Source organism: Archocentrus centrarchus, chromosome 12 (assembly GCF_007364275.1).
Source record: "Archocentrus centrarchus isolate MPI-CPG fArcCen1 chromosome 12, fArcCen1, whole genome shotgun sequence".
NCBI classification, from domain to species: Eukaryota; Metazoa; Chordata; class Actinopteri; order Cichliformes; family Cichlidae; genus Archocentrus; species Archocentrus centrarchus.
In genome coordinates this window covers 22,185,469-22,198,067 of record NC_044357.1, presented here as the reverse complement: position 1 = coordinate 22,198,067, position 12,599 = coordinate 22,185,469, and the positions used below count along the sequence as shown (strand labels likewise).

At 43.0% G+C, this 12,599-nt stretch overlaps 1 protein-coding gene across 1 annotated transcript; it reads right to left on the bottom strand.

The window, feature by feature from the left end:
• Window positions 1–2,147: 2,147 nt before the first annotated feature.
• Window positions 2,148–11,830, bottom strand: slc30a5 (solute carrier family 30 member 5). Its single transcript, XM_030742637.1, has 16 exons — window positions 11,760–11,830; window positions 10,386–10,508; window positions 9,990–10,056; window positions 9,665–9,750; window positions 9,146–9,233; window positions 8,647–8,734; window positions 8,469–8,545; window positions 8,140–8,310; window positions 7,744–8,032; window positions 7,095–7,303; window positions 5,944–6,101; window positions 5,723–5,852; window positions 4,132–4,375; window positions 3,821–4,047; window positions 3,521–3,649; window positions 2,148–2,318 (listed from the first exon to the last, which is right to left on the bottom strand). Exons 1-16 carry the CDS (start codon window positions 11,828–11,830, stop codon window positions 2,148–2,150), a joined length of 2,328 nt encoding a protein of 775 aa, XP_030598497.1.
• Between the last annotated feature and the right edge of the window lie 769 nt (window positions 11,831–12,599).

Sequence of the window (12,599 nt, the reverse complement as noted above, 5' to 3'; positions counted from 1 at the left end):
TGGAAATCAACCTCAGTAGGCCATTTTGAAATATGTTTAAATTCCTAAAATGCACCTGCAGGAGCTCTAATCAAGGATTCACAGATATAACCTGTGACATATTTTTTTTTAAATTGCCACACAGCTGAAATATACAAATCATTTCTGCCTTTTACCTTTAGTGCAGCGATCCTCACATCCAGGCCTCGAGAGCCGGTGTCCTGCAGGTTTTAGATGTGTCCCTGATCCAACACACTAGAATCAAATGACTGAATTACCTTCTCAGTATGCAGTCAGGTTCTCCAGAGTCCTGCTAATGACTTCTATATTTGACTCAGGTGTGTTGAAGCAGAGCCACATCTAAAACCTGCAGGACACCGGCTCTCGAGGCCTGGATGTGAGGATCCCTGCTTTAGTGTGTGATCAGTTAAAACTGTCCTAAATATAAAGATAACATTACTTTATTGTGTAGGTCCTCAATCATCCAGGTCATGGTATTCTTAATGGCTTGAGATGCAGATCATGAAGATGTTTCACCACTCATCCGAGAGGCTTCTTCAGTTCTAAAAGCTGACGGGGAGTCGTAACACCCTCAGACAAAAACATCCAAACATGTTGAAAGCGGTGCAGAGGATTTGCAAAGAGGACTCCACAGATGCCTGCAACAACATGGGAAGGCCAACTCATCAGGACGAGACCCAGCTGTACATGCTAAATAGACCGGTACTTATGTGAGACCTCAAAGCACTTTTTAACTACAGGGCTCATTCACCCAATCACGCGCACGTTCATACAGATGCTTTTTTTCTATATCTCAGTGCCTTGTCTAACATTTGCACACTCTCACACTCCAATGGATGCATCGGGGGCAACTCGGGGTTCAGTATCTTGCCCAAGCACATGCAGACTGGAGTAGCTGGGGACCCACTGACCTTCTGATTGGTAGACGACCTGCTCCACAACAGCCCCGAGTGGGGCTGTTACCTTGGATGGTGGCTGTCATAAAGGAGAAAGGAAACTCTTTTGAGGATGCTAATGTTCACATTTTGGACAGAGAACACAGATGGTTTCAGAGAGGCGTAAAGGAGGCAATTTTGGTCCTCTGTGAACAACCATCATCGCACAACACCAACTATCAGCCACCCTGCAATGCAGAAGATGAAGAAGCCTCTCGGATGAGAGGTGAAACGTCTTCATGAGCTTAAAAATAAGTTCAGCTGTCATCATTTCAATCGCTTTAGTCTGCACACTTATAATACATTTTTAAAATTGCAGTTACAGTTAAAGCCTCCCTACTTCTGTTTTCTCTAAATGACCCGTTCATTAATCAGTTTAACTGACAGACAAGCGAATGCTTACAGCAACAAAGGGGACCCGGTCACCCCTCCCAGAGTTAATAAGCACATATTCAACACATGAAGCTAAAATCCTGCGAGCCAAACAGTGAAATGTTCAGAACTGTCTTAGGGACAGAAATGTTGTTCTTCACATGATCTTTCCCCCAGTTTTAACCAGACTGCCTGGTGATGCCATAACGGAAGATGAGCTTTAGAGAAGCACTGTAACAAAAAAAATTACAGATGTGACAGAGACTGTTCATTCAGCAGCAGCTGTAACAACAACAAAAACATTTGAAAGATGAACAGAGTGAAGATTTATCTCGTTAAAACGCTTCTATCCTCAAACTTATTCATCACCTCCTCCACTTGCATCTCTGGTGGGAAAGACAGATTCATGGAGGAGGTGCAAACTGAGAAAGGAGAAGAAGGGTGAGACCGAACACTTCCTGCATGGCTTAAAATTCACTGCATAAACTGAGTCTTCAGATCCAGATTAGTCTGTGATATTTTCTTGAGAAGATCAAGACGATGTCGCCCAGTTTTTCCTAGTTTAACCTGATACATGTGCAGAAATTTTGCCCCTTTTGAAGCACTTCCTGTTTTGTAAACTTGTGGTTTTGACCACGTAACCTCTCATTTTGAATTACCTCTGCTAGAAAGCGCTGTGAGACTTTGCAGCAAAGTGTAATTTGTGTTTTCGCAGCATGTATTGTTTGAGACAGCAAAATAAAAGCAATATATTCAGATTTATTTAAACCACATAAGTACACTGTACATTTCAATGAAAAACAGACTCATTAGCTTTTTTTTTTGGTCCCCTCACGAAAGCTACATGATGCACGTCCCGTCGTTCAGGTACTTCATGGACTCCATCTGCTGCGTCATCGCCAGAACTTCGTGAAACCCGGTGCTGAGTCCTGACATGTGCTGGAAGTACGCCTCCTTCTCCACCTGCACTGACAGATTATTGACCCCCGCTTCTTTCAAAATGCCGGTCACCTGCCGAAGACGAGAATTACAGCCATCATAACTCACTCAGAGCCAACAGTCTGGTCTAAATGTAACTGTGAAACCTGCCCCCACTTCACAGAGTATGAAATTTAAATGTTTGATAGTAAGTAACTGAATTATGAAGTTTTTTTATCTTGCTCATGAGCTTCTCTAACTAATTAAGCTGCACACAGCTGCTTCATAATGGATAACACTGAGCTAATCGAGTTTTCTTTTGACCACAGAATAATTTATGATAAAAGCATAAGCATGTCTAACAACTTAACACGCAACCAGCCTCCAACTCGTTGAGGTTTAGTGAAGGTTATACAACGACATTTCTGATGATCATTCACGGGAATTACTGGCTGCGCAGACTATGAGCTATGCAATCCCTGATGCAGCTCTTTAGTATGAATTAAGATTAAGAAACCACGTCTACATGTAAGAATGGCAAGATTATCTTTTGAAATTCCAAAGTAAAACTAAAACTTGATTAGCTGAGTTTGCTCCAGGGCACTACAAAGACAGTCCAGCACATCTAGCTACACTTACTCTAACCCTGGCAAGCAGGATTAATAAGTTCAATAAGATCAATAAGTGAACGCAGGTTTTATTAATCTAGCTATGAGCACGTTCCCATGAAAGAGGCTGAGTTTGCAGTATCTGCCCAGTCGAAACACGGACAAGTCTTCTTCCTGATTTTACAAAAGGAAGGTAAAACTGTAATATCAGAAACGCATGACGAGACTGAACACAATACACACTGAAAACAACACAGATCAAACAGCAGAGTGTAAACTTAGCAGCACCCGTGGGAGGTTACAAAAATTGAGGTGCACGACCGGCTGAACCACCGGCAGGTATGATGTCACTTTTGTTGTGCGGCACTATTTGTGAAGGTGGGAACGGCGAGCATAAATGGGCCCTAAATAGGGGCACAAGTTTAGTTTGACTCCACTACATTTATTTTTAGTTACTAACCATTTTCCTGATTTAAAGTTTTAATATAAAATATAAGTCGACTCCTGATTTATGCCTAGTGTAGATTAAGTAACTACCCAGTAATAAACAAGGGGCACCATAAAAATAGACAAGTGAAGAGGATTCAGTCACCAAACTTCAGGATTTGTTCCTATAAAGTGCTTCCTCCAGATGAAGTCTGCAGTAAAACATCAGCATGAATCTCGATTCTACAGTTTGAGCCGAACCTGCTGAATGATCCTCTGCTCCACCACGTCAGACATGACCTGGAGGTGGATGGTGCCGGCGATCATGTTGGCCGAATGCCTCCAGAAATGAGGGTCTCTGTACGACAAAACTCCTTCAATTTTCTCAATCTGAAACAGGAAAATTTAAATCAGGAAACTATTTTTGTTCCTCTCCTGTTGTGTTTTTTGTTCGTGTATGTACAATTCCTCATATGGTCTAAATTTCCAAACATTCATCCACCCCAAAAACAAACAAACAGTACTCAATACACGATATAATAAAGAAATCTTCCCCCTCACCTTCTCCAATGCACTGTTCAGGTCCTTCTCGTGCTCTGGGGGAGTCCGCAGAAGAAGAACCTCACAGGCGTCCTTCAGCAGAGGGATGACACTCAGAAAAATGAGAGTGGCGATGAAGAGGGAGCAAATGGGGTCAGCGATCAACCAACCGAACTGATGGATGAGGATGGTGGAGATGATCACGCCAACGCTGCCCAAAGTGTCAGCCAAGACATGGAGAAAAACACCTGCAGGAAGGAAGAAAAAAGAAAAATGATGACTTTATCTGGCTGGATGTTTCTCGCCACACACCACACACTCAAAACACACACCTCTCATGTTGGCATTCATGCCCCCGGAGCCGTGGGAGTGCCCGTGGCCTCCGTGCCCGTGACCTCCGTGCCCGTGGCCTCCGTGCGAGTGTCCGTGACCACTGTGGCTGTGCTCGCCGTGGGAGTGCCCGTGATGCGAGTGACCGTGGTCGTGGGAGGAGCAGCTTTTGCCACCATGGGAATGAGCATGACTGAAAGCGCAGATACCCACCAGGTTGACCAGCAAGCCTCCAACAGACACCGGCTGCAGAGGATGATAAACACAGGTCACATTCATTTTGTGTGTATGCAGGTCTATAATACATTTAAATATGAATAAGTGGAAAATAATCCGTTACTCCATTGGTATAAAATGACTCCAAATCAATGGCAAAATGCAATCAGGAAATAATAAAAAGTACGATTTACACAAATCAAACATAACATTATGATCACTGAGAGGTGAAGTGAATAACATCACGGTGCTGTTAGTGGGTGGGATACATCAGGGAGCAAGTGAACATTTTGTCCTCCAAGTTGATGTTAGAAGGAGGAAAAATGGGCAGGTGTAAGGATTGTAGCGAGTTTGATGGGGGCCAAATTGTGATGCTGGATGACTGGGTCACAGCCTCTCCAAAACTGCAGCTCTTGCGGGGTGTTCCCGGTCTGCAGTGATCCGGTTTGATCAAAAGTGATCCAAGGAGAGAACAGTGACAGGGACAGGGTCATGGGCAGCCAGGGGTCACTGATGCACGTGGGGAGCAAAGGCTGACCCGAGTGGTCCAATCCAATAGACGAGCTACTGCAGCTCAAATTGCTGAAAAAGTTCATGCTGGTTCTGATAGAACGGTGTCAGAAAACACAGCACATCACAGTTTGTTGTGTATGGGGCGGCATAGTCACAGACAAGTCAGGGTGCCCGCGTTGACCACTGTCACCTGCCGAATGTAACAACAGTGGACATGTGAACCTGAGAACTGGACCACAAAGCAATGGAAGGAGGTGACCTGGTCTGATGAATCACATTACCAGGTTACACCTGGCAACAGGATGCTCTATGGGAAAGAAGGCAAGCCAGCAGTGGCAGTGTGATGCTTTGGCCATTGTTCTACTGGGAAACCTTGGATCCTGCCATCCATGTGGATGTTACTTTGGCATGTACCACCTATCTAAGCATGGTTGCAGACCATGTACACCCTTTCACTGGTATTCCCTGATGGCCGTGGCCTCTTTCAGCAGGATGATGCGCCCCCTTCCACAAAACAAAAATGGTTCAGGAACGGTTTGAGGAGCATAACGAGTTTGAGGTTTTGACTTGGTCTCTAAATTCCCCAAATCTCAATCCAATCGAGCATCTGTGGGATGTGCTGGACAAACAAGTCTGATCCATGGAGGCCCCACCTCGCAACTCACGAGACTTAAAGATTGCCGTTGCTAACATCTTGGCGCAGATCCCACAGCACACCTTCGGGGGTCTAGTGGAGTCCATGCCTCGATGGGTTTTAGCTGTTTTGGCAGCAAAGGGGGGGGATATTAAGCAGGTGGTCATAATGTTATGCCTGATCAGTGACTTAATATATCCATATGGGGTGGTGGATGCCTTTTTACTCACGGTCAGCATGTCTGTGTTTATGTTGGGAGGGTCCAACAAGCGGGTGATCGACTCCACAAAGACAAAGAAAGCGATGACCATCAGGAACAGGCCGTTGATGAACCCGGAAAGAATTTCAACACGACCGTATCTGCAAATCAACAAAACACTCAGTTCATTAGGAATCCAGCCGGAGGTGATATTCTTTCATTTTATGATCATGCGTTCTTGATGGATTTTACCCGTAGGAGAAGATCCTGGTGGCTTTCCAGCGGGTCATGAGGGCAGCAAACAGGCCCAGGACTAAGGCCGAGCAGTCGAACAGCATGTGGAAACCATCAGAGATGAGTCCCAGGCTGTTGGTCCAAACACCATAAAACAGCTCCACAAAGGTGAAAGCCTGAAAAAATGCAGAGCAACAAAAGTCTTACAAAACACCCGCAGAGCATGTGAGCTTAAGCACAGCAAGCACACGTCCTTCAACAGCTTGAAATGTTTTAATATATTAAAAAGCATTATTTAAGATGATCTCCAGATGTGATTAAAGCTAAATCTCCCAAATCTTCTTGCTTGCTTTCTTTTCCGTCAGATCTAATCTTATTAATTCTTTATTAACTTCCTTTATTTCACTTTGCTTTCCTTTTTTAACATATATATCCCACTTTCACCTCGTCTCACATTTAGGATAGTTTTATTCTTTATTTTTCAGGAAACAGGCACAAAACACTGATCTCACATGAGAAAACATGCCTGCTGCCAGATTTAGGTCTTAATTCTCATCTGCAGTCCCTGAGCGGGTAAACACAATATTTAAAATGCAATAAAATGCAAATATACTTCTGAGATACAAGATGAAACTAGCGTAATATAATTAAATTTGCATACACACCCGCAATTCAAGAGCACAGTGTGACTGGGCATTTATGCTCCATAGCCTACGCCGTAACTTACAGCATAACCTGACGTGCACCACCCTAGAAATCTAACTATGTATCAGCCCGCAACTACTGTGATTGGCCAGTTCAGTACAGTCGATTCCTCCCGTGCATTTGCAGCTACTTTTTCGCCGCAGTTTTTGAATTTATCAGTGAGAGAATAACAATCATCATCTCAGTATAAGAAAAAATAAACATATCATCAATATAAGGACTCACAAATATAAGGACTGTCAGTAAATTCCTGGAAAGATTCCTGAAACTATCAGAATGGACATGAAAGAATGTACAAAGAAGTGGGAAAAACAGAAGGACAAATACACAGAGCAGGGACCAAGGAGAGAAAAAGTCCCAGCATTTTATGTTTCTATTGGCTGGCAGCACATATTATACAACCACATGGTGATTAACACATAATGCACCTCAAACAAGCATAAACGCCGGCACACACTACGTACCAGGTTGAGACACAGGAAGTAGAAGATCTGCCTGGAGTCGTACTCCTCCAGGATCTGTTTCAGGGAGTCTTTGATGAATCGTGGAAGGGACTGAGACGTGTGCTGCAGGGCGTCACCCATGAAATTGTAGAGGGGGGTCCCTTCGGGGGAGTAACCCACCAAGGTGCCCTTCTGACCTTTCTTTGAAGGAGACGAGAGAATACTGGATGCTGTAGAGAGAGAGGAGGAAGAGCAGAGAGAGGTGCATATCTCAGTGCAAATTACAGTTAATGTAGTTTTTATTTTCTAATTAGATTTTTTAATTTTTTTACTTTTAGTTTCAGTTAGTTTCCGCAGTGGATTTGCTCATTTCAGGTTATTTTTTATTGTTTGAAAATACAGTTTTTATATGTGGATAAGGAAAATAAGATTTTGTCCTGCAACACGACAGACTGTGCGTTGTGTTATTGTTTGCAAAGAGACGATTTTCTGAAACTGCTGATGCACACAAAGTGCTGTTACTGTTATTGTCTTATTATCTGCAGTTTTACGAATCCAGAGCACAGACAGACATTCTCCACACAGACCCTCCAAACATATGACTTATGTGTTTTCATGTATTTTAATAAAAGTAAAACAAATAGCTAGGTATTCCAAAGCTGTTACTCACACATAATGAAGAAGATGGCGCTGACGAGCACTCCACCGGAAAGCACGTGCTCTGTGCTGCCCTGCTGTGGAGGTTTGCTCATGGAGCGCAGCTGGTCTGTCAGCGGGTGCGTCCAGAAGTTGGCCAGCAGCAGTGCACTGAGGAAGAGGGCCACGGCGCCATAGCAGGCGCACCTCGGCGTCTCCATCTTGGAACTGCAGATGGCCTCGACATAAAACTCCAGGATCATGACAGCGAAGATGATCATCCCGAAGGGCAGGATGAGAGAGGACCATGATTCCACTTTGCTCTGGGATTGAGATGAGGCTCATCAATTTACAATAGGCGGAGCTAAACAAACAAACATATAATGTGAATCTTGCATGTCTCATTTCATCATGTGGTCTGTGCAGTTACTTCTGTGGTCGCAGAGAGCACTATAACCCAGGGGAGCAGCACCACAGCAGAAACCAGGTTGTCGAGGGCATAGAGACGTTTAGCACCACCGATCTCCACTGATAACTTCCTGGAGGCCGTGTGGAAGCCGACCTTCAGACACAGGGAGGCCACCAGCAGCACAACGCCACCCTGACAGGAAGTAGAAGACATAAATAAACATAAATAAATGCCAATAAAGAACTGAATTATAGTAGCACGTACTTTTTGACATTTTTATTTCCCTGTTACCAAATATTATATACTTTAAAAAGCAAAGAGAGAAAAAAAAAAACATGAGCTTTACTCACTTTGTGATCTGCAACCCCGAGAAGTGAAATCACTGTGTGCAGGAAGTGAGTGAGAGCACTGTCATGGTGTCCCTCAGCTGGTTACAAGGTGAATCAAGGCAAACACAGTACATAGCAGAGGGATAGCAGTGCAACACAAACAAAGTGAAAACAGACTAAGTATCAGCTCAAAGGATACGGTGCTCGGCCATCTTCGCCATGAGATCATCGTTGTCAAAGAGGAGCAGGCAGATCACGGCGATGATGAAGAATGCAGCACCTCTGGTCTGCACAAAATCACAGGTGAGTGAGCAGAAACCTCCACCACAGTCAGATTTCAATCAGTTACATTCTCTACAATAATTAGCTTTTTAGCCTTTGTGCCATCTCTGCAATACTGTCTGCATATCTAATTTATCGACAAGGATGGGCCAATTCTTAAAACGCATCTGGAGGAGAGAGAAAGCTTGCTGGAGGAGCTGTAATCCAGGATGCAGATGTTTTTATTTATAGTGAAGATTTGTTTCTTTGCACAAACAAGGAAATAAAAAGCACAATTTGTGATTTTCAAACATCAGAAACCCCCCCAAAAACATGCGTTAGTGAGAAAACACGCTCCCATCATATAACCACAATAAAACTGATGCCAAAAGTAATTTCTGATCTCAAACCAGCTGTGTGAATTTGTGGCCTCTTACCTTGGATGGCCCACCTCCTGAGTTTGTAAAGAGGACACCAAGAAGAGCAATGACCACCACGTCACTGTGCTCAAACAGCAACAATGTCCTGTGAAAGACACAATTTCAATTATATTCCTGAACACAGTAGGAGTGTTCTAAAATGAAGTAGAACAGCTCAATAAAATATGGCAAAACAAAAGCCTTAATAAGAAGAAAATTACTCCAAAAAGTTCAATTAAATGCAGAAAAATTAAGTAAATCCAAAACCTTGTCATTAAAATGCAGACCTTAACTGATTTACATTTATCCCCTTTGAGGTCATCTCCTCGTGCACCTCTGTCTAACCTGACTTTCTTCAGGACTGCTGAGGAGATCAAGAGACCACCAAACATAATTTTTCAGACCAAAGAAAGACAATGGGACCCGCAGGGAGTGCTTTAAATTTAAAGGCTCCCCTAGAAGTGTTGCAGTGCTGGTTTCATTGCACCTCTGATACAGCATTTGGTTTTATTTGACTGCTGCTTAACTACTTCTTACCTAAGAGGTCCGCAGAGAGTTAGACCGAAGAAGCCCAGGAGGGATATGACACAGCTGAAAATAGCGTGCTTTAACAACTTTATCCACTGCAAAGAAAACACATAAATCAATACAGCATCAATACTGATATCAGCACAATGTACACGATGTAGTTTAAATTCTAAAAGGTCCGACTTAAAATATCTTAAACAGTACATGTAAAAGAAAGGCTACCAGAAATGGCCAAAGATTTAACAAGCATTCATATTTTCAATCTAATGAACAACAGGAAAAAAGGATGGGAAAATCAGAGTCTGGAAAGCTGGGAAAGTTAGGAGGAACTAACCTGTCTTTTTGAGATGATTTTTCCAGATGAAAAGGGCTTTTGAAAAAGAAGCAGAAACACTGCACTCCTGAAAATGAAAAGAATCAGCACATCGTCACAAACAATAAATACAAATTAAGGAAAAATCCTTGGTGAATAATCAAGTTGCGGCTTCTAAATCTCCCCTAAAAGCTCACTGACTCACTGTGGTATGTTCAGCTCAACTCAAGTCAAGAAAGCAAACAGTAAATATTTATTCGGCGCGCTTATATTTGGTTTTTCGGTTGAAGTTAGAGGTCAAAAGGGTGTGTGATGCTTGCAAAGTCAACAACTAAGATAACTGTAATTAAGATTTTTACCATAACCGAGCATCCCTAATTAACAATAATATATGACACAAACATGAGGAGTACTTACCCTAATTTTAGTATGAAGATGAACTGAACTATGTGAACCACTTTGAGGATATCGTATGATTCAAAGATCCCAAGAGCTTTGAGGACCTTTGAGATGACCAGTAGAATAATGTACCTGGTTAACCTGTGCAAAGAAAGAACACACGTTATATTAGTAGAGGGTGTTAGAGGAAAAACAACGGTCAGGGTTTAGAGGGAGTCTGCCTGTGCAGCTTTTACAGATTATAAATGTGCAGATGTTGATTCCTGCGGCCTACAGAAACCATCATGTAGCTCTTACATATGGACTGGAACAAACGAGCGTTCTTAATATTAGTTTTAGCTGTTTCTTATGGTTAATATTTTCCAGTGATCATGTACCAAAACAATCATCCCAGAGACAGGAGAAGCCGGGAGGTTAACAAGGACTCAAAGCTGCAACTAGCTGCAGCTGCAGCAGCAGGGTAGCATTTAGACAGTAACGGCTGCATGGTGAGGATCACCTTCTTTTATTTTTTAGCTGCTACTGAGAGAGAAGCTAAATGTCAGCAAATAGTTTGAGCAGTGCTCTGTCTGATTTGATGATGTGTGCAGCACAGGAGCTCCACAGGACACTGTGCTGTCTCCATTTCTATTTCAGTATAACTCCAGGTCATGCCACCTGCAGAAACACTCTGAAGATTGTGCAGTGGTTGGATGTATTTGTGCTGGGCAGGAGAAGCGGTACAGAGCACTATTTTGATGACTTTTTGGAGTGGTCTGGGAGGAATCATCTCCTGAATGTGAATAAGAACAGGGAGGTACTGAATGACTTCAGAAGTAAGAGGACACCCACATAACCCGTGTCTATCCTGGGACAGGATGTTGATGTAGTTCAAACACAGAGGCTGTATACAAAGAGGGAATGAGCAGGGTCTATTTCCTAAGGAAGCTGATATTATACAATATGCTCAGCAAAGATGGAGATTTTCTATCAGTCAGTTGTGGCGAGTTGACACCAACACACTAAATAAACTAATAGTGTCCCAAATATGGGACAAACAAAGAATTTCTCACCCAAATATCAGAGGGTGGAGCCATCCCTGAATGTTACTACACCAACATACAGCTCTGATTAAGAACAATTATAAACAAATATAGTAATTAGTTTATAAGGACATCTGACGGCTGTTTAACTGTTCTTAAATATGACGTTTAATTGCAAATATTGGGCACACCAAGCAACAGGAAACAATAATGGCTGGTTTTCCACTGTTGTGGACAATATAGACTAACCGATTATTCAGAAACGCTCACATATGGACTGTAGAGCTGTGATCAGACTTGACTCCCTTGGTGACATAATTACAGTTACAACAGATTAATCTGACAGAGTTTATAAGGCAGGGAAAGCTACCTGGAATCGGGCACTTCGACCATCCCCAGCTGACCCCCTGAGAGCACGTTGCTGCTGTATTTTTCTTCCATTTTCAAGCTCCCCCAAAACCCACCAGCTCAAGTCCGCTGACAGTTATTGATGTTCCCGGTGCATCCTTTACATCGCCGCTAGCAGGAGAGAGAGTACCGTGCAGTCTGTTTACCGCCAGAGAAAATAAGCAGGCTTTATCTGCCTCCTATGCATTCTCCCGTCAGTGTCTAACTTGGAAACTATGATCAGCTGGTAGCCTTGTTAGCCTGTTAGCTGGCTAGCTAAGCCACTTTTTCCCCAACGTTTTCAGGGGCGTCACGTCCTCTGTCTACGACTCACATGACACAGACACATGTAGACACCTGGTCAGAGTAAGCCACTGAAGTTATTAGTCTCAATTGGCCGCAATAAACGGGAGACTCTGAAATAACGAGATAAAGAAAATCGAACACTGGACCAGACCGTACAGCAACAGCACTTCCGGACACGGTAAAGGTCCACGTCACGTGTATGTACGTGTAAGCATTGCGCTTGCGCAGATGAGAGCCCTGTGTCGGTCTTTTTTTTTTTCTTCAAAAACTTTATTTAGAAAGCGCTACATGTTATAAAAAGCCCGAAATGTTTTAACAAGAAAAAAGTGCAATTTCAAAAATATCTATTCCTTCTAGTCTAGGACCATGCTTAATCCACGACAGGGAAACCGGCTGTATGAGTTGATCTTTATCATCCACACCTTTAATCTTTTTCCTGGAGGAAAGTGACATTACAGAGACCACCAGGCATTTGAGCAGTTGATCTTTAATATAAACAATCATCGTTTTATTGGTA

Bases quoted from the DNA above. Each gene is read 5' to 3' on its own strand.
- slc30a5 (XM_030742637.1), bottom strand. From the start codon at position 11,830: ATGGAAGAAAAATACAGCAGCAACGTGCTCTCAGGGGGTCAGCTGGGG. The intron at 6,102-7,094 runs GTACGTAGTGTG...GCATTTTTTCAG, and splicing joins ACTTCCTGTGTCTCAACCTG to GCTTTCACCTTTGTGGAGCT. The intron at 5,853-5,943 runs GTAAAATCCATC...GTTGATTTGCAG, and splicing joins ACCAGGATCTTCTCCTACGG to ATACGGTCGTGTTGAAATTC.